Source organism: Netta rufina (assembly GCF_964035555.1).
Source record: "Netta rufina genome assembly, chromosome: 6".
Taxonomy (NCBI): domain Eukaryota; kingdom Metazoa; phylum Chordata; class Aves; order Anseriformes; family Anatidae; genus Netta; species Netta rufina.
In genome coordinates, this window is record NC_140129.1 from 32,536,582 (window position 1) to 32,558,364 (window position 21,783).

Consider the following 21,783-nt stretch of genomic DNA (forward strand, 5'->3'; position numbering starts at 1 on the left):
CCAGCTTAACTCATGTTTGAGGGAAAATTGGATTCAGCAAGCTTGTTCCTAGTCTTCTCTTCCGTTTCACTATCGAGCAAAGTCAACATAAAAGCACAAGTTTGCACATTTTCTGTTTACAATAAAGTATTCCAATGTTTGGATCTTTTTTTTTTTTTTTTTTCCTCTTGGCCAAGCTTATTTTCACATCATTAGGTCAGGCAAACAGAAGAGTAGGAAGCAAGGAATGAGTATTACACAGGCTTCCAGGGGGAAGGTGTGGTTTTATTGTGAGACTCTTGAAGGCTAAAGACTCACCTTTTTGCCCAGCACAAGTAAGGATTGCTTTGTTTACACGATTTTCACACCCACATGCCCCTTCCCACTGATGGCAAAGAGACAATTGTCACGAGCAGGAGCTGGCTGTGTTGGTGAGGCAGCACAGTGCTTTCCAGACAGGTCCCAGCCCTACGGACAGTTCAACACTCCCACAGCTCCACAGCATCTAAAAAAAGGCCGATCGGGTGCCTTGGGGTGAGGCCCCGTGCCAGGCCAGCACTCTGGGCAGCCACTCAGCAGCTCTTTAAAACCTGAAACCTATTCCTGTTACTGCAGAGCAGCATTTCTGCTGGTACCCTCTGTAGGCATCAAGTCTCTAAAACCTTTGACACACCAGTTTGGATAATTGATTCTGATTCTGGAATACTGAAAAGCAATTTGAGGTGCTTTTGAATTCCCTATGTATCCCTTTGTGGAGAGGGGATTTAGTGAGGTTAGCAAAAGATTTCCCAATTAATTGTTTTTAGTACATTCTGTCTCTCTATGTATATAAGGACATACACAAACTTATATTACTGCAGAGTATATAGGTGGAGTGTAAATTCTTTATATTTTTATTTTACTGTGTGCCTCTGGGACAGGTAAGAACCAACTGAAGAGCTGTAAGAGTAAGGCCAGTCTTAATCACTGGCTTCTTTAATTATATAAAAGATATTCTGAACAGGTCCATAAAATTATATCAGAACTCATTTCGGTCTTTCTCCATCCCATTTCCTCCACAACTACCCCAACAATACCATTACTTTAATGACAGTAGTAGAGAGCAGGGTGATTATCTGGAATTTAACACTAGGAAATGAAACACACTCAGGCCAGCAGCTCCTTGCTATCAGGAAAATAAGTAAAAACTGAGCTTTGCTGTGACCCAGCATGCCAGGACCCATGTTAGGGAGCTACGTACGCACGCGGGAGGTCACCAGTGGGTGCAGACACACGTCAGCCAGTGCTATTGCACAGCAGCACGGGAACAAATGAGCTTAATTCACTAAACTGAAAGTCCTGTCGATACCGAGTTCAAGGAAGAGGGAGTTTCCAGTGAGGTTTGTGGGACTGGAAAGGTAAAAAAAGGAGTTTTAATACTATCATTTTGTTCTCCGTTTCTTATAACACTTCCTCGTAGAAGTGGGATGCCAGATCAACCAACTTCTAGATCTGCAGCGTTGCATTTTAATGAGCTAATTTGTAACTTGATTTTAATGAGTTCATTTAAATGCCTGTGCTGAAGCTTAACCTCTGCAGGTACAGTTCTCTCACTCCCTCTGTTTTATAATACGAGGCTTTTAACAGTCCAATCGGTTTCTTGCTCTTCAGGGATTTACTTACAAAATGACATATCAAGCTACAGTTAAATATTTAGGGTAATGCAGTTGCTTCAGCATCTCTGTACAGACTATTTCCTTCAGTTTCTCCAAGATGGTCAGCACAACGGTGTGAGCTGCTACAGGCAGCCCCAAAAGTCTGCTGTACCCCTGGGCTTCACATTTCCTGCACTGAGCTAGTGGGATCCGCAGGCTGTGCCTCAGCTTTGAGGAACAAGATTTGTTGCAGTAAGACAATTTTCTTTTACCTGTTTATTGCATCTTAATAAGAAGCATGTTTTTCAGAACTTCTGCACAAGGTTTTTAGTGCCAGTCAGGGCCGCCCTGAAGTTGAGCATGCAATAAACAGCAGGAAGGTGCCATCTGTGTCTGGGGCCAGTTCTTTTTGGCAGAGCATGCACAGGAGTTTCTTATTCAAAGCCTAAAAATAGCTGCTGTGTGCAGGCAGTCGGGAGGATCACATAATACACATAGCATTAGAGGAATCTTTCAAAGACTTGAAATGGCACTAGAGCCATTCCCCTGGAAAGATAATCTGCTTTGCATTTAGAAACCTCAGGAGTGGAGGACCCACTGCAGCTGCTGTTAGCTGGTTACTTACTCTCGTTATCTGTTTCCCTGTGTCTGATCCACAATTAGCCAGCTTCAGCTGCTGCCGTCCCATGCCAGCCTGCTGGCTTAAAGAGCTGTCTACAGTTGGATGTCTGCTTTTAAGTAGCTGCATTATTCAGCACTCTGGAAAACAAAGATACTATGCAGATACTAGGATTTAAGCCTGCTTTCTGCAAGACCAGGTTCCTTTTATTTGAGGGGTGGGAAAGTGTGGAGAAATTGCCATAATACTATTAGGATATGGGGTTTTCACTTCTAGGTTGCTTCTTTGACTCTAAAAGCAACAGATGTGCTCCAGTTGGACAGACATCAAATACATGTACATGTACAGTGTCAAAGGTGTGACCTCAAAGTAAGGTCAAAACCAGAGCGATACCATACCTTCCATTTAAAAAACCTCCATCCATGGAAGAAAAAGGGCTTCCCAAAATGGCCTTAAAGAATATGTTTGGAGTTTTGAAAAGTCAAGGAGAAAAGTAAGACACCAAGAACCTGTTTTCCTATGCTGGCCCTTGGCCCTGTAGGCTCCCTGGGCTCCAGGTTAGAAAGCAGAATTAAACCTTCCCAAAATGCGAAATAAGGGCAGACAGACGCAGTTCTTGCAGCCCTTGCTGACGTTGATGGTACACAACACCATGTCACCTGCCAGAGGGCAGAACTGGACATACAAAGATAAATTCTATTATTAACCTGAACTGTCACGCTGAGCTCTTGAACGCATTCACTGCCGACTGAAACTCGCACCCTTCTGGCCTACTACAAGAGAAGAATCTATCACTATCAGACGGAGAGGATGTTAGCAAACAAAAAATACAATCCATATCTGATCAAAAAATACCGTATCTACAGGAAGATGAAAGTTTTATGCTCCATCCTCTCCCCCACTGCTTCACCAGCCCAAACACCCACCTCTGCTGTCAGCCACCCTCCAGGCGTACCACGCTTCCAGAGGAGGTCCTGGTCTCCTGCAAAGCAGAACTGGGTGCTGAGCAGAAGGAAGAGAAGTGAGAATAACACCTCGCAGACAATGTGCACCACAGTGCAGCCTGCACCCACGCACACAGAAGTCTTCTCCCACAGACGGCAGAAGGCAGCAGTCGCCCATGCATCTCCTCCAGGCTGTGAGCGGCTGCTGAGGGTTACGGGGACAGCCTGGCACCGAGGCACTGCTCCTAGCACACCGGTGCTACCAGGGCAGAAGAAATGAGCAGAAGCAGCAGCCCAAATCAGAAGGAAGGCTTGATGTCACCCACTCTCTCCCCATCACTTACTTCCCTCTTCTGCAAGCAGGATGATGGGAATCTCAGCAGAAAGCTCAGTCACGCCTTGTCCCTGTGCAACAATCCTAATTTACCCTCTTAACCAGGCACTATCCATGCACACTTCAATCACTCGAAGCATAAAGCTCTGCACAGTGCTTGGGTCTGGGCTCCACAACTCATATCCCATCTCAGAAAGCACGGCCCGGAGAGCACAGTGCCAGGTTCTCCTCATCCATGGCACTCCGAGGGAGAAATAGCAGGAGCTTAGGGGCAGAAGCATGGAGGACACGTTTGTTGTGTGTTTAAGCTGTGTTGCTGAAGATTCTTTGCTCTGCTTTGCATGCGTGTCTGTTCTGAGTGGTTTTCCTTGTGTTAAAAAAAAAAAAAAAAGGCATATTTAAAGTCTACTTGACAAAAGCTCAGCAAATTAACACTGATCTTTTCCAGACAATTCCTCAAATGAATGTTCTGCAAATGCCTCTTCACGGCGTGCAAAGATTTAGACACGCTGGAACTGTCTCCGCAAAGCATGCGCTCTAACAAGAGGAATTTAAGCACTGATACCAGTTCAATTTGCCGCTCTTTGATTTTAATATAAAAAGAAACACTTTCTGCAAGGAAAGCTTCAGCTTTCATCCCCGCAGCCCTAGCACAGACTTCGCAGGCTAAACCAATTCACAGATAAGCGCTCTTGCTAGACATTCAATATTTCTTGGCTTACGTAGGTCCTGGAGAAAGAACAGGCTGTGCTGACATCTGGTGGCTTTCTCTGCAGCCAAAGACAGTTTATGGCAATAGGTCTTGGGTTTTCACTGGGTTTTTTGAATCTGCTGTTGTATAGCAGATGAGGTACAAACCTAACCATTAAAGCACTGCAAATAAGCAGAGATGGCAGCATGAAAGAAAGGGAAGTGGCAGGGAAAACACGCAAAGGTGTGTCTGTTTCCCCAGTGTCACGGTGGGAAAGTAGGTGGCAGGAAAAAGCAGTGTCCTGATTACCTGAATAGTAATGAAATTATCTACTGAGCATCTTTGGTTGATTCATCAATCATTTGCAAATCCACACACAGCAGCACTACAAAAAGGAAGTGATGGAAGGAAGATCTGGAGCCAACTGGTACCATTCAACCAGACTGGGCTCAGCCCAACAAACCTCAATAAGCAAAAGCGTGCACTTGCCTTAAGCACTTGTAATGCCTCCAGCCAGCTGCCACTGACTCTGAAGCCTGGATCATATCAGTCCTTCGAGAGCAAGAACAAGTGTTGCAGGTTCTGTTTTCTCATTCTTGATCTCTGAACATCCAGGATTTCAGCAGCTATTAGCTTGCAAGGCCAGAACCCCCAGATGTCCTGCCACGGCTGTGTCACTGTGGGACTGTGACCTACAAGGTCGCTAAGCAAAGGATCTGTTGGGATGTGCTGAATGTTCTGAGAATGAAAGTGAAACATCACAGCTTACAGTTTATCTCTGGATCACTTCTAAGAACATTTTCATCAGATAAAGCAGTTCTTCAACTTTATCTGCAGTGCATATCTGATTTTTGAGGACTCCTCTGTGCCGTCAGTAACTGTCAGCATCTAACTCAGCTACCTGTGCTCTTGCATCTGCAAGAGGCAATGCGACTGCCTCTGAACAGAAAACTACAAACAGCTGCACGTAGAAAGCACTATATCAGAGCCTGAGAAAAAATAATCTATTACAGCAGTTTCTGCAATTATAAAAAAAAAATATTAAAATGCATAATGATATAAAAACACTATTCTAGTATGTATGTGCCAGGACTGTTGTACATTTATCATTTTCTGTGCTTATTCAGTTACGCCATTACCTCTTCTTCTTCCTCATGGTAATTCCTTTCTTAAGATAATCTCCTCCTTTAGTAGGTATTTTTCCACACCTCCTAACCAAAACTCCAGTCTCTTACATAGTTTTCTTTCTCCGAGAAACACCATAGCTCCCCCAGTCCCAGCTTGACCACCTTTCCCTGCTACACTGCAATAACTGAGGAGGACACAGGTCTTATATCAGTATCCTCGCAGGATGCAATTGTTAAAATAAATAATAATAATTAAAAAAAAGGCTGGTGAAAAGCTTGAAGGACATCATATTGTAAGACAAATTATTAATGCCACAATGCCTAAGAATGCTGACAAAGCTATATGACTTATCCCTCTATACATTATGGAGGCCACCTTTGATCAACAGTAGTTGTAAACCAACGTGGATCACAACCTCTGCCAGGGTAACAAACCCTGGTACCAGCTATGTGGGTGGTGGGCGCTTTCCTTTAATAGAGGATTTCATAACAACACAGGTAAAGACATCTCAGTCCTTACTGAGTTACTAGTCAGTGTTCCTAGATTTCATTCAGTGTGCAACACTCCTGGAATCAAATCCACTCTGCAATGAGGCTACACACGGCTCTACCATATCCCACCCAAAAACGTTGGAACAGCATCTTACCTAAGGTTTTATGGTAGCTCTGTTTTGGTTGTCAGTTTTATTTTCATTTTTTCTGGAAACATGCATTATTAAAGCCTCAATTAAAAACAACAACAACAAAAAAACACAGTAGAAACAATTCAGGAAGAATCCAGTTTCGAGTGTGGTCACTGACAGTATTACAAAAGGCTGTACTGTGCTGCAGCAGAAAGCAGCCAAGTGCCACTGCCAGAGCCAACAGAGCTCACAGAGCACTAGTTTCATTTGAAAGAGAAACTAATCTAAAGTGACAGACAAATAATTATTAATTGGCATTAAAACATTTACATTTTTCTTGTTGATGTTGTGCAACTTCTCTTCCACTGTTACACACTCAGTGTCACGCTGAACTGCTGCAACTGTACTAGCTATAAGTACAGAGAGGACACGCTAAAATTTGGTGACTGTCCAACATGAATTATGTTAGAGAGAAGGGATCACAAAAACAATCCAAATCTGTCTGAAAGGGCTGGAGAGCAAATTAAAACCCTCACAACAGGAGCAAAACAATGACAGTCTGCTCAGAGAGCCTAAGCATGCTGAGAGACTCCCTGGTAGGAGAGCCCAAGACAGTGATCTCCACAGTATGCCATCTACTTACCACACAGTTACATTCATTATTGTAAATCTAGAGTAAAAAAAAATATTGAGGAAAAAAAACAACACAGCATAATCCCTTTCACAATAGAATACAACAACATTTGAAGCAAAGCTGTTGGGGAGTAACACCAGCTACCTGAGAGGTCTCCAGCCTACACCAGGGAGTTATCATGAAGGATGAAGAAAATGAGGTGGGAACAATGCATAAAGGTTTCTTTGGCCCTACATCTAAAGTAAAGGGATTTTTTATTTTAAAGCTTTGGATATCACACATCTGCTTTCGCTATCACCTGTCTATCACAATAAAAAATAAAATAAAAATCAAAGTTCTAGGAAACTGTAAGCTTACTTCTCTGGAAAGTCTCTAGTGGAAATGTTGTTGTCAGCTCTCACCCAGAGCTGAGGGTAGATGTCTGGGTCTAAAGCAATTGCACATGAGGTCACATTTGATTTAGCACAGCATATGCCCAAAAAGCCTACAAGGCAGAGAGCCAGAATCGCTTCTATTTCCCTGAAGAGAGGCTTAAAGACACAGTGGCCCATCTTGGCAACCCCCTAATGAGCATTTAAGTGTCTATCTAAACTAGAAGCATGACTATTTTTTCTTGTTCTTAATTTGGTTAGTGTCCTAAATTTGGCTAATTCCAGGAAAGCCTGGAATTACCAAGAACTAACATACAGTGACAGAACATTTGGCTCTTGGAAAGCAGGAAAGAATAGTCTTGAAGACATCTGTTGTGCAGATTTGGCTTCTCCTTGCAAAAATGCAATCATTCAGGTTTCACTCTTGAAACTGAAACCATGGGCTTTCACAACATTTGGAATAAATCCTTACTCCTATTCATGCATGTTGATTCCCTGGCAGAACTCAGGTTGCTACCTCTTCCATGAAGGTGTCTCCATGAAGCAATGCAGTAGCAAGTGAGCTGGTCCTTGAACACAAAGGCCTCTAACAGTCACTTTCTCTTTCAGCATGCTAAAGAGGGCTAGAAGAAAGTATAAAGGAAAGCATTCACCAGTGAAGAGCCTGAAACACTTGCCAGTGTGCACCATTTAAACAAAAGAGCCTAAACATAAAGAGAGTGAAGTAAATCTATTACTTGAAACAGAGACTCTCTTGTCAGACACTCTAAAATGCCCAGCGATTGCGTCACAAAAAGTTTCCATTTTCATTAGAAGTTACTGCTAAGAGGGACTTTTAATGTGCATTGTGTAATATCAGTACGTAGCTAACATCTGCTGTAGGATCCTACCAAGAATGTCCGTCACAGGTCAGAGATTGGTCGCACTGCCAACATTGTAAAAGGCAAGCAAAGGAAAAAGAAATGTGGGAGGAAGGAACAAAAAAAAAAGGCATGTATGCCCCTCAGTCTTCCTACTCTCAGTCTTAACATATTGACAGAAATTAATTTCTATAGGAAGGGAATTGCACTGTTTGCAAAGCAATCCTTTAGGATTTATTGATCTTTAAAAAAAAAAAAAAACTCATTAAGCAGAACAAGGAAAATTTACAATGAGTATGGGAAAACAAAACAATCTCTTGGGATCTTCACCAAGCCGAAACAGGATTAGCTTTGTAGTTTCTGTAATCTTCCTCACAGAAGAATGCTAATTCGGTCTCATTTGCTAGAACGAATAAAAAATGAAATATTTAGCACACCAGTAAATGAACCGCCCAACAACGAGCTGTTTAGAATCTCAGAAGACAATTGGTGACTTTTTGGGCAAAGACAATTATAAATCACCACACAATCCCCAACCTCCCCCCCATATTTTTATCGGTACTAAAGATGCGGTTTAACCATGTTAAAAGAACAAGAACCTGAACATATAGAAGAAAATGTGTACACAAGATCCCTCAAGATTTGTTTAACGCAGACGACAGAATTGTTTGTATAAGCATTCAGCAAATTAAACGATTGCATTTCTAATGCCTTCAAATGCTGGAAAAATAATGAAGCATGATTTTCTCTTTTTTGTGCATTTTTCTTTTAGGAAAGAAAAAGAAACATTTTTTTTTTCTGTGAAATTAGCCTGTAGGTATAATAATTTAATACTTAGAGGATCAGTAGAATATTTTACAGATCACTTTACATTCTCCCTCATGACCCATCAAAATATGTGTCTGAAGAAGTTAATTTTTTGCCCTGCTGATGATTAATTCATGAGGCTTCAACAATATGCAAAGTGAAAGACACAAATTGGCTTCTCCAGCAATACCTTCAAATACCTCTAATTATTCACAGGGGATATGGCAGAGCTAAAGGACCCACAAAGGTTCAGAGCAGTCACAATTCTTTCAACCCAGTAGGTCAAGGACTTCCTCTTCTAAAACAGTAAGTCAGCAACATTACTAATTCAGAACAGAGACAAATCTGATGGAAAGCCTTCACAATTATTAAACATGGAATTCTTTAAGGTGCTGAGCCAATAAGTTCCACGTTCGTTTTTTAAATTAAACCTGAAGTTAATGAAGTCTGCCTGTCTTATAAAAAAGAAAAAAAAAAAGTAAAAGGGGTTTTAGACTCTCAACTAGAAAACAGACAAGACTGTTTGCAATGAATGCTGAACACTTTATTAACATACACCCTACTCTTAAAAAAAATAAAAAACAGGCAAGCATTAACTTTGCTGAGTAGATAATAGCTGTAATAATAATGACTACCACCGAGGCTTTCCCGAGGATACTTATCTAATGTCCTCATAATTTATAACTCTCTAGCCCAACCCTGTAAAGTGCCAAGGGCAATCAACTGCAGCTTAGAAAAAAATGGTCTGCACACCTCTGAATTTCCCAGATTTCCTAATAGAAACTCTCTGTTTTATTCAAGTAAATCTTGTCCAGACTAGATATTGAAGAAAAAAAAAAAAAAAGATAATATACCAATAGGAGCTTTCAAATCTTACTGATTTAAATCAAATGTACAAACCGAGGACTAATGGCACATGCCATCATGCTTCACTTCCTTGGTTTCCCATTTTCCACTTCTTGTTGAAGACCTCTGCAAGATTTTACTACAAAGACCTCATTCTCATCTTAGCTAATTTTCATATCAAAATATGCCAGAACATATCAAAATTCAAAATCGTATAATAGCATGCTGTCATTTACAAAGCAAGAGTTTTTCTTTGCTGTCACAAATACAAACTACATCCTAATGACTAATTGTAAAACTTCTGCTAGCTATGTTGCAAATATTTAAGACTTGATTCCCAAGAATCCTCCTTCCTGAGGAACCATTTTTCTTCCAGATGAACAGGTCTAGTTTATCTGGTTTAGTAAAAATAAATAAATGAATAAATAAATAAAAGCAGCCAGAGAATAACTATTTTTCATGTTATAAGAATGCCCAAAGACCTTTAGGAAAGGTATACTGAGGGCAGGTGTAGTACACTCCAGGGAAAACCATTACAGAGACACTTCAAATCACTTAAAAGTGAAAAGTAAATGGTAGAAATCTTGAAACAATGAAAAGGGGAAAAACAGAAATAAAGCAAACAAACAAAACCAACAATGACAACACAAAACCCCAACTTAAGAAAAATCAGGTCCCCTCTCTGACACCCCAAAAATCAGGGGTTTGTTTGTTTGTTTTTGTGGCCAAGAGAAAAAGGAGGTGGCTTACAACCATGTCACAAAACATAACCAAGAACATTGAGGTGCTATATTCTAAGAAAGATGCAAGCAGAATACTGGCCAAATGTCAGAAGTTGAACTCTTTGAAACCCTTTAGACCATATGACCATGAGAAAGAAAAGCCATTCTTTCTGGGGAGCAATCAGAGGGCATCAGGAAGAGGAGGGAGTTTTCTCTGTGACACCCCTGCACTTAGAGTGCAGGTGGTTAAACATCACAGCGAGGCAAATCAGAATCAAATGAGCAAATGTCTATATGAAGGTGGAATGCTACTACATCCCTCAAGTACCCCTCTGCCACAAAGTCATTCAGCCACGTTTATGAGAAGCCCAAAGGACATCCCGGGACCATCAATTTTATCATGACAGACATTTCTTTACATTATTACCAAAAGACATGCCCTATATGCAGTCCCCTGTCAAAACGTGAGAAATCAGGTCAAGTTTCAACTCCATGCTGCGTTCAGCACATTCTCTAAATGATACTCCTCGAGTCTTCCCAAGCAATCTGACTACCAAGGACTGCATGTTGCACATTAAAACAAATCCAATCTTATTTCATTATTCCATACTGGTTCCACTACTTACATTTCTAACCAAAACATCAGTTTAAATGTTACTGATAAGACTAAGCAGACACGGTACTAATAACCTATCTGCCAATCATTTAAAATTACTCTCAGCAGAATTATGAGCATACCTTCTGAAATCACAATTTGCATTCTGAACATTCGGAGTGCAGATACCTGCTGCCCTCAGTTCAATGATTTCAATGTACGTTATCCCCCCTTCTTCCCTGAATAATTACCAAGTAGTGTAAAGAGAATCAGGAATACCATTTACTTTTCAGCAGGCTATCCAAACATAATCAGCCAGTTATCAGTTTAATGACAAACACGGTGAACAGCACCTTCAGTCAATATAAACGTACTCATACCTACTCCAGCTGCTTTCAGCGTACTCTCTTCTTTCAAAATCAGTTTGTCATCATCTTCCAAACTCACTACAAGCTCACCAGTCTACAGATTAGAGAACCAGAATACAAAGATAAGAATTTACTGTTTCTCTGTCCCAGTCTCGTTTTACAGTGCAGACGTCTGCCTGCATTAAAGCATGCAAAAGGGGAAGAAAATAGCTAATAACCATACCTTTGATTTGTGTGCTTGGTGAATAATCTTCATTGTATCTGAAAGAAAATACAATATTTTCCTAAAATAAACTTTAATATGCAGGCAACAAAAAGTTATGCTTGGGGAAGAAGACAGTAACAAAGGGGTAAGGTTTATTTTTTTTTTTTTATTATTAACAATTTTACATATTCAGTCTGAAAGAGGAGAAAACATTTTAATTTCCCAGTCCTGCAGCCACAGCCTTAAACCAGTCAATCCACCATCTTATTGGGCTTCTGTCTACTGGCTGAGTTACAATAACTGACTAAATGACCATCCCAATTGCCAGTCAAAACACATCAATTCAAATGCCAGCTAGGGTGTTTTAACTTAGCAGGTTTTATACATGCAATTGGGGCAGGACAAACTGCATTTATGTGCTGTCAACAAATGCAGCCAAATTGACAGACAGCACGTGATTAAGGCACAGTAACCTGTCTACTTCAGATTATTATTTGAAATCTTCCTTCTCATGAAGAAGTCATCCATGTTAGAAAGCGTGTTGAGCAAGTTCTTTTTCCATGAATATGTACAACTCTCCTTTCTTTCTACATCCCCTTCACATTTACCTGTGATATTTTTGTGTATTTTGTTTCCATACCTTCAATGCACAATTCTGTTTCCAAGTTTGTTTCCATACCTTCAATGTACAAATGTGTAATTCTCTGGCCCCTTTTGAATGTTTTATTTAAAATATTACAGAAGGTCAAAACTACTCCATATTCCCACTGCAGAGTTCACTGAAAAGGCATTCTTGACGTGCAGTCCTAGCTGCAGTATTAGAAGCAAAACAAGTATTTGATTGCAATTACCAGGATCCATCTTGCGTAGAAACATTGCAGAAGAACAACAATCACAGCAAAAAGATACTGTAATCATGAAAACTTTCCCCCAAAGTAAATACCATCCAGCCTCTGCCTCTTAGTTTTAAACTTCTAGATCTACTTCGCCACATTCCCTGTTCTCTGGTCTTTGCACAGTTGTTCTCTGAACTCTTGACTCAATTTTACCTGTCCACACCTTCATCACTGGCATCCAGAAATTCACTGCATCTTCATTTGAGCTATTAAATGGCTTCTCCAATTCTGTTATAGAGATAAAACTGCTGTATCTTCTCATCCTAGCTACTTCCTCTCAATTGCTTTTGCTATATCGAATAGTCCCAACCTAGTCCCACTTAATCATATATATTTTTTAACTTTTCCTTTTCTGGTAACAGATCTTCCATGACAATAGATAAGAAAACACTTTCTAAGCCTCTCTGTGAAGTATCGACCATACTGCTCTGCATTTATGGGGGAAAAAATGGAGAAGCTACTTATGAGACAAGATAGCACCCTTCATCAGTAAAAAGGAGGTAATGACAGGGTAGAAAGATGAGAAGATAGACTGAGAAGAGTTCTAGATCAAGGACATGAACGATGTGTACAAAGAAATGAAGAGAACATTTGAAAGTCATAAGCTTGGAGATTCAAGTGAGTCAGAGCACCAAGAGGAAAAAGGTGACGGTGATGTATATGAGGTCAGGAGAACCAAGTAGTGCTGGATTCTGGACAGAAGGAAGCCAAAGCAGTCAAGATGAAAACCAGCCAGGTCCAAGTGGCACTGCCAAACAAAGCAGAGAGATATCTGACTCTTACTAGCAGTATTCATGCATAAGTCTTACGGCCTCTTGATCACCACAATACAAGAAAGACAACAGAGCACGCAAGAGATGCCAAAAACACGAACCTGGATGATTCACAGCCTAAGGGGAAGGTGAGGAACACAGGCTTGATTTTTTTCTGTGTGAAAATTTCAGCATAGCTGGCACCATCCCACTAAAAGGCCCCCACTAACTGGTATAACAAGTTTGAAAGTTCTGCTGTGTTTTGCACCCACATTAAGCTCAGTCCTACGCAGCACAATCAGGTGCTCAACCACAACATATGCTTGCAGCAAAACTAAACTGATGCTGTGAGTGATGAAAGAACTAGCAGCAGGGATAGGCAGCACCAGAAATACAACTGGTAGCAGCCCTACGTGGGACCCATCCACTCAAAGCAACAGGTATTAGGGGGCTGAAAGGCAGCACCAAATTCAGAATTAAAATTACCTAGATTTAAAGTCATACATTAAAACTAATAACATTTAAGTCCTTGTCACTGATACAGTGCAAATCTTAATCCCTCACTCTTTTTCAGTTTTCATTTTGTACTGTTTCACCATCAGCAAGAACAAAGTATGAAATATTTGCCTTTTTTTAAGAGGCAAATAGAGTCAATCACCATTCACATGTATTAAGAAGGTTCCTCATTCACTTCTTTGAATCCCTGTAGAGGAAGGAGTTTGTTACTGCCAAGAATGTGGGAGACAGATGATCACTTGTAGCAAAGCTCCAAGGGAACTTTCAGAACTGTCAGGCTGAGGAGAAGGTATGTGACTGACATCTGAGTTACCAACCTCCACAAAAGGAAATAGTTTATTTTAATTTGAAAATATCTTCTATCCCAAACAGATGAATTGCACACATTCATGCCAAGCTTCACAACAGGAAATACACATGTACATTTACATTAGAAATAAATTCAGTCTAAACTTGACACCAGACTATTTCTTTCCACTAGCTCTTAAGAGTTTTCTAACCTACTTTGAGCAATGTTCCCCTGCTCCTCTCATATTACATAAATTATTTAAGAATATGAGTTTTATGCATTTTCCATTTACTGCCTTAAGCTTCTGCTTCATGATCCTTTTTGACCTCACAATTAGTAAAGAGATACTGAAATACATAAGTATGAACAGAACTACAAATTCAAAGTGTTTGAGGCCATAAGCTGCTCTGTAAAGTAAAAATAGGGTTAAAAGGTGGTTATAAAAGTAATAAAAAATTAATAGCAAAAAACATCAGTACCAATTAGCAAAGAATGTACAACATGCAGCCTAACTCAAAGATTAATACAGAAGTTCAAACCAATGGTCAGGTTCTGTAGATCCCAGTGCATAACCCCAACTACAAGAGCTCGACAGAGCTGCAAACATAGGCAAGCACTGCAACCTGCATGAGTATGCTAAAAGAGTTGCCTCCTAAAATGTCCAAACTGTTATAGATTACATCTAGACTGGTATAGATGTTAACTGGTATAGATTCAATGATTACAGCTGCATCTTGCAAGAATTAAAACAAGAAAGAATACCTACCATACTTGTAATTTTTAAAAGGAGGAGGAAGTCCTGCTCTTGAAGGCACATCTGTTAAAATAAAATTACCAAGTTAAAACAAAGTTGTCTTTTTTAGTTTCCAGTAATGCACAGAAGTGCAATGCATGCATCCTAGACACCCTTTACATCAAAATAAATCATCAGCACAAGTGACTTGTTTGAGCAACAAATACTGAAACACAACCTTTGGCTCAGATTTGACAGTTGCTCCATATTAGCTTAACTTCACCCAAGCACAAAGTTCCCCTGAACAGCATGACCCACGCAGATAGCAAGTCAATGCAATTAGGATGTGATCATGGGAGTCAGATCCTTCAGAATTCTGCCAGAAACATCCTGTTGTGGTTTGTAAAGTCCAAAGTTCAGAGTCTCTCACTACCTTCTACCAACAGCATCCTGATAACCGCCATTCATAACTAACTGTTCAGTAAACACAGCCATGCTAACCAGTCACAAAAAGGAAGCCAAAGGGTAATAAATTAACTCTTTAGCCACATGAAGGACACAGCCAATAAGCCACTGCAAGAACACCAACACCTCCCTGGTGCTAGCATCCCCAGTGACGTCCAGGGATTTAAGCAGGGCCTTGGAAGGCCCAGTTGCCTGTCAGCTGCTTGGCAGCAACATGGCTGAAAACACAATTTCATCAGTAGTACAAAAATTTATCTCAAATTCCTCCTTCAAAACAGATCACAGTAAAGGAAGGAACATGGATTTGGGGCCAGGAACAACGCTACCCACATGGGGAATGGGGTTCCAAAAAGACTGACTCAAGACACTAGCTTTGTCTCAAATAGCAGCAAGTTGCAATATTGCACACATCAAAAGCAAGTTTTTTTTAGCTTTATTTCTTGTATTTTCTTATTCATAACAGCAGCTGTACCATATGTTCTGCAAGTGCTAGTAGTTTTCTAAAAGCAACCTAAGATCTAGCCATGCCTATCACTGTCTACAAGTAAGGAAGTCGCTGAAAACACAGTACAGCTGTAAGGCCCAGGGCAACATCCCAGAAGTTGCTCAAATGCGATCAGCTGCAACAGTTCCAGACTTGTTTAAGCTGACATCATGCAAAAAAATAATAATAATTAAATAAATAAAACCCTGTTATTCTGCCCACTTTGAATGTCTCCATTGATGTGTGAGAAATACACCTGCAAGGTTAGTTAACACCCTGGCTACTGAGTTGGTGTGTGGGCTGGTCTACGTTTATTAACTTTCAGATACACTGTCACTTTTGTCCAGGCTTCTGAAACACAAGGTCCGTAGATGAGCAAATCCGCACCATAAAGCTCCAGATGGAGACAAACACAGAAGCCAACACGCAGACCAAGACCTCACAGTGTCAGAAACAATTTTCACAGTGCTCTTCCTTCGCACAAATAGCAAACAGATGTTCATTCCCACATTCCACTTACTGGTGTAGCTCCTATGGATCAAAGGCTCCCTAAATTCTATTGGTTTACCCATGTTAATTTCTGAAAAGCTGTCTGAGAGCACTGCTCAAGGAGCCTAAGCACAGAGCCAAATGCAGCAAGGCCTTTTAGTCAAAAAGGATCAAGCATGAGGAATTAGGCAGGTGGAGCAGCCTACCCAGATCTAGGCATGGCATGCTGACCATGGAAGCTCTTATTAACTCCAGACTTCTCATCCAAGCTGGGAGAGTAAACAAGGGATATAAATACAACTCTGGTATCTCTACCAAAGCTGCAGAATTCCCACTCATTTGTTTCCCTTCAATTTCTTGTGCAGGGATGGCAAGATAAGCGACAAGAAAATAAATAACAGTCCCTTACCCTTCTGTACAAAAGTAATGAACTGCTTCACCGTCTGATCCAAGTTAACTCCATGATACACCACAGGTCTGAAATTCCGGTGCTCAAAAGAGCGAACAAGACGAACCGTGATGGTTGAGCTTTCTGCTGACATGAGAACTAATTTCGAATAACCTGGAAAACATCAGAGAGGAATTATTGTCTTTCCTCAGCACATAAGCACAGCTAAAAAAGAAGGTGCAGATGAACCTCAGTCAAAGATTAAAACATGGTAAGAAATTTAATAGTGTTAAATCTTTCAAGACTTCACTTTTAGTGGTTCTACAGCAGCAATAAACTAGAATCTCAAAGCAAACAGTTTTGTTTTGAGACTGAGGATATTATTAACACTGTACGTGAAATATTCCAATATTTGTACCTGTGCTGTGTGCTATATCAGACTGTCTGTTAAACAGACAAAATGTTATGGATAAATGCAAGTACGCTGCTTGGTTTCAGATGAGTAACCTATTAAGTAAGTACCTGCTAAGTGAGTAACCTTGGGCTCTAAAAGACTGTACTAACATGAACAAAACTAAAACCTTTTTAATATACATATGTTGTACAGATCATAATACCCCCAAAAATGCCTAAGCTGTTACACAATGCTCATTTTCACCTGCTTACAGAAAGTAAAACAACTCCCCCGCACACATACACAAATAATTTTCCCAGTGTATTACTGTATAATCAAGGGTTTATAATAATAGCTACCTAGAATGGCTCCACTGGGTTCATATTACTTCAGCAGAGAGCAGAAACGACAATGGATTTGTTTTACCAGCCCAAGCACCTCTTTAAACAAACCACACATTGTTCGGGTGGCTTCTTTGTCTCCACAGGAAAATGAGCTATTTCCCACCCCAGCAATCTTCCAGTTTTCTCTCTATTTTTCCTTTTTTTTTTTTTTTTTTTTTTTGTGCTGGGTATTCCAGCCCCCTTGCTTTCTGTTCCCAGGCTAAAGCCCTGCAGCTGCTACAGAAATGAGAAAAGACTGCAGGGCTGCAGCATCAATCGGGAGCACAGCACGGCCTCTGCATCTCGCCTAGCCATGGGCAGCCACCACTTCCACAAGGGATCCCCTTGTGTATTTCACCCCTTTATGAGCTTTTATTTTGGCATTAAAAAAAATAATAATAAACGTGCTGGGGGTGCTAATTTAAATGCCCCACCTTCGTGCAGGTATCCGATATCTCCCAGTCTTTGCTGTATTTATCTTAGCCGCACCCTGAAAAAGCAAAACGGGAATATTTTCCTCAAATGGCTTTTGCAGAGCGGAGGCACAGCGCTGGCACCCCACAGGGCTACATCCTCACAAGGGTTTATGTCCCGCTGCCCATTAATTCACAGTGCCCTGCTCCATTTTCCATGTAAATAAGCAGCAACCCACAAATGATGCTGATTGAGTACTTCTCTGTACCCAATTATAACCAGAGGGGCACTGAGCAGAGAAGGAGATGTTTTATCGATGCTGCTGCCCAGGTCGAGATCTGGAGCGTGCAGGGGAACAGGCACCCAAACCCGCTTCCCCTGAGCAACCTGGAGGAGCATCTCAGAAATACACACACAGACACAATTAGGAATTTTAGCATTTATTGGACAGGTCCCAGACTCCAATCCGGCCCCCTCAGGCGCGGCGCTGCCCCCCACACACCCCTCAGCCCCCAGCCCGCAGAAAATGGCGGCCGCGCCCCCCTCCCCTCACCCCAACAGCTCCCAGCCTTACTGCGACGCCCCAGCCGGCACCACCGCGGCTCGCCCTTTCGCCCCGCCCCCTAGCGGCCCCTCCGCCAATCACATCCGAGCCCTGCCTCCCTCCCTGCCGCGCCGCGCCTCAGGATTGGCTGCGAGCCGCTCCGGCCCCGCCCCTCTCTGCTGACAGCCCCGCCCTCCCTGCAGCCCCGTGTCCGGGCTCACCTCGGCTTAGCGCCCATGAGGCAGCGCTGCCTTCCCATTGGCCCTTTGCCCGGCTTCTCCCCGCCCCTGCAGAGCGCTGATTGGCGCAGCGCTGCTCGCGGCGCTGGGATTGGCCAGCGCGGTCTGTGGTGAGGGGTGAGGCGGTGAGGCGACCGTTGCGGCGGGGCAGAGCTCGGCATCATGGCGGAGGTAGGGGCTGGGGGCGGTGGGCTCCGGGCGCCTCATTCCCCCTTCCCGGCCCCTTTTTCTCCTTTCCGCGTCCCGCTGCTCACCCGGCCCCGCTGCGGGGCCTTCCCTCCCCCTTAGGCTGCGTTCCAGAAGGCCGCCGAGGAGGTGAAGCAGCTCAAGTCGCAGCCTTCGGACCAGGAGATGCTGGATGTCTACAGCCACTACAAGCAGGCCACGGTGGGCGACGTCAACACGGGTACGGGCCGCCGGGGGGGGGCTCTGGGGGCTTTGGGGAGCCTCTGAGGGGCATATCGGGGATCTCTGGGGGCTCGCTCCCTGGAGGGGGGGTCCCCTGGGGGCTCGCTCCCTGGAGGGGGGGTCCCCTGAGGGCTCGCTCCCTGGAGGGGAGGGTCCCTGGGGGCTCGCTCCCTTGGGGGGGGGTCCCCTGGGGGCTTCCTGGGAGACTGAACCTTGCCCCCTCCTCCTCCCCGTTGCTTGAGATGCTGCACCCAACCCCATGCTTTACACAAAGTGACTCAACACCCACTTGGCGTGGGTCTAAGCACGCAGGCATAAGCTGACCAGACAGGGCCCTAGATAAGCGTTTGTGCAATTCATGGTTTTTAGATTAACCCAGTTGCAAATCTCTAAATTGCACAGAGAGCACTGTGCGTTGGCTTTGCGCAAGGACTGGGTTTGGGGATTTTTGGAGACCTCTGTCAGTAAGTAGCTGCCAAGGTCAAGGGATGCTGCTTTAACATAAGCACATCTCAGATAAACACACTTCAACAGCAAGGCAAGCTACACAAGTGTGTAATAGCAATACTTGGTGGGGGTAGAAGGTTAGTAAACTAGATTGACTGCTTAAAATAGTCCTGGAAAACTAAAAAAGAACAAAATAACACAGGATGTATGCAGTAGGAAGAACTCTTAGAGGAGCTGCAATCAAATATCATGTCCTGGAAGGAACTGTAGCAGAAATATCTCTGCAGATGCACTGTGCCAAATCCCTGCTGCTGCTACTTGGGCTGAGACCGTGCCTAGCGTTCAGAATGAAGCCCATCTCTGTTGACCTTGCGTAGTACTTGAGTAACTAGAGCTAGAAAGAAAAAAGGGCGTTTGTTTGCAGCCCTGGCCTCCTGACCCAGTTGCCGCTAAAGGTTATTGGGTGTTGACTGAATTCAGAGCTGGCAGTGAAATATACTGGAAGTGGTAAATTTGGGTGTATACACCCAGTTTTTTGCCAAGACAGACAGCACTTGGAGGGATGAAAGAACTGAGCTGGGTTTTAAGATGCGATCCTTCCGGTGTGGCTGGAGCTCAGCATTGTTGGAGCTGAAGTGTTGCCAGAGCTCGTGGTCTGGCAACGTTCAGCATAAGGGTATTGCTGTGGTGAATGTACAGGCTACTAATGAACAGTCCCATTTAATTCATAATCCTAGGAATTATATGTAATGAGACAAAGAACAACTCAGAGGGGACTTCATGTGAAAAATAATCACATCCACATCTAACCCATTTCTTCTCTCTTTGGCTGCAGCGTGGCTTGTAATGGAGTTAGAATCCAGTGTTTATACCCTGAGGATAACAGGGCAGAGGAAGAATTACAAGTTACAAACACACAGTTAACTTGACGTTAATGCTTTTTAAGCTGTACATACGCCACTGGCTTTTGATTTCATGTCTCTGTGTGTAATGGACCTTGGGGCATTTCTGCTTTACTTTAGAGCTGATGTTCTTTAATCGGATTGTCTTCATGCCCCAGCAGTCCCTTCAGAAAGTACAGTGATAAAACTGAATCACACCGTTTGGTGCTCTTCTGTTCAAATGCTGCTCTTTTAAGGGAACTTGGCAGACCTTTTCTGTTGCTACGAGCAGCATCCCAACATGTGTTCTTCAGCACGTGGTAGCTGACTGCAGGTGATTAAGTGGAAGCTGCAAACGTGAACCATTGTATTTTATTGCTAAATGACCTTCAGGAAGTAAGTATTATCTGCAGCCAGGCCACACAAACTGATTCTTTTGCTTATTCTCTCTCTTAGATCGCCCAGGTATGCTTGACTTCAAAGGTAAAGCAAAGTGGGATGCCTGGAGTGCATTGAAAGGTAAGCGTCTGCTTAAAAAATCAAAATGAGTAAATAAAACCATGGGCAAACTAGTCAGAAAACCGTATGCTGTTCAGCAAGAAACCAGATGGTGTTGTCTTGTAAGACAAGAGCTTTAGGAGTTTAAAATAGTGCTCTTGATTACTTCTGCAAAGCAAAAATAACCCTGAAAAATGTAGGCTGTCTGTCAGAAAGGGAGTTAAGGTGCAAAATGCCCAGCTGGCTGAAGATGTATGGTCAGGCAAGTGAACAGGAAGGAAGGACTTGGCTTGGGTGGACTTGTAGATGAGGAGGCGTGTGTAAATGTGCAAGGCTTCTAAACAAATGTGCACATCGCCTGAATTTGCTCAGCATAAATCAACAGCCTTAGCCGTTATTTTATGCTATTGAATTCCTGGTGGCACAGATTTAGGGTCTTTGCCAGCCTGGAAGTGGTCCTTGCAGGAGGGTGGAACTAACAGAAAATGCAGCAGCTCTGAATTAAGCTCAGACCAAGCTGCTGAACCTGTGGCACTGTTGTGAGCAGGCTTTTGTTGTCTCAGCATCTGCTTGCCCTGCTCAAAGAAGAGCTGCCTCAGGGCGACCTGTTGGAACGGAGCGGGACAGTGTGTCTGTTCTGACTGTTGCCTGTGTTACATCTTTCAGGAATGTCCAAAGAAGATGCAATGAAAGCATACGTAGCAAAAGTGGAAGAGCTAAAGGGCAAATACGGGATCTGAGAAGCGGAAATAGCAACTACTTGCACACCTGAACCATGCCTTATTTCTAATACTGTGGAAAACTGATTTCTGAAGATGATTTTACATTTGAAGTATACTGTAGTCTGTTCTCATAATGCCTGTAGTTCAGGGGAGATTGTGTATCTGCCTAATGTACTGACGTGCTAAAAATTCATTTTGAGGACAAAATAACCTGGAACTCATTAAAGTGCATTTGATACTTTAGCTGTTGTGGTTGTCATCCCTTAGGGACTATGTTGAATTCATCCGTTAGTGGCCGTGTTGCAGCTTTTAAACGCTTCTGTCAGGTTAGAGCAGGGTCAGTGCTCACCTCTCCAGTCCTCACACCACTAGGGGGGGCTCGGGAATGGTTCATGCGGTGCGGATTTGTGTGCAAACCAACTCGGTGATGTCTACTAATGCTTTCCTTTTGTGTGGATAAATGGCAACCCACAAAAGCTGGA

At 42.7% G+C, this 21,783-nt stretch overlaps 2 protein-coding genes across 2 annotated transcripts; one reads left to right on the forward strand and one right to left on the reverse strand.

Moving 5' to 3' along the window:
- Nucleotides 1-8,035: 8,035 nt before the first annotated feature.
- LOC311210808 (UPF0538 protein C2orf76 homolog) lies at nucleotides 8,036-18,164 on the reverse strand. Its single transcript, XM_084288997.1, has 6 exons — nucleotides 18,137-18,164; nucleotides 16,393-16,545; nucleotides 14,579-14,629; nucleotides 11,378-11,415; nucleotides 11,167-11,248; nucleotides 8,036-8,219 (listed from the first exon to the last, which is right to left on the reverse strand). Exons 2-6 carry the CDS (start codon nucleotides 16,523-16,525, stop codon nucleotides 8,143-8,145), a joined length of 381 nt encoding a protein of 126 aa, XP_084145123.1. The 5' UTR covers nucleotides 16,526-16,545; nucleotides 18,137-18,164; the 3' UTR covers nucleotides 8,036-8,142.
- A 275-nt stretch (nucleotides 18,165-18,439) lies between these two features.
- Nucleotides 18,440-21,544, forward strand: DBI (diazepam binding inhibitor, acyl-CoA binding protein). The gene is made up of 4 exons (XM_084288998.1): nucleotides 18,440-18,516; nucleotides 18,634-18,751; nucleotides 20,538-20,600; nucleotides 21,246-21,544. Exons 1-4 carry the CDS (start codon nucleotides 18,508-18,510, stop codon nucleotides 21,317-21,319), a joined length of 264 nt encoding a protein of 87 aa, XP_084145124.1. The 5' UTR covers nucleotides 18,440-18,507; the 3' UTR covers nucleotides 21,320-21,544.
- Nucleotides 21,545-21,783: the final 239 nt, after the last annotated feature.

Coding starts and splice junctions, on each gene's coding strand:
- LOC311210808 (XM_084288997.1), bottom strand. CDS start 16,525: ATGTCAGCAGAAAGCTCAACCATCACGGTTCGTCTTGTTCGCTCTTTT. Junction 11,416..14,578: donor TTTTAAAAATTACAAGTATG/GTAGGTATTCTT, acceptor ATTTTCTTTCAG/ATACAATGAAGATTATTCAC. Junction 8,220..11,166: donor GCTGAAAGCAGCTGGAGTAG/GTATGAGTACGT, acceptor TATTCGTTCTAG/CAAATGAGACCGAATTAGCA.
- DBI (XM_084288998.1), top strand. Junction 18,752..20,537: donor GGTGGGCGACGTCAACACGG/GTACGGGCCGCC, acceptor TCTCTCTCTTAG/ATCGCCCAGGTATGCTTGAC. Junction 20,601..21,245: donor TGCCTGGAGTGCATTGAAAG/GTAAGCGTCTGC, acceptor TACATCTTTCAG/GAATGTCCAAAGAAGATGCA.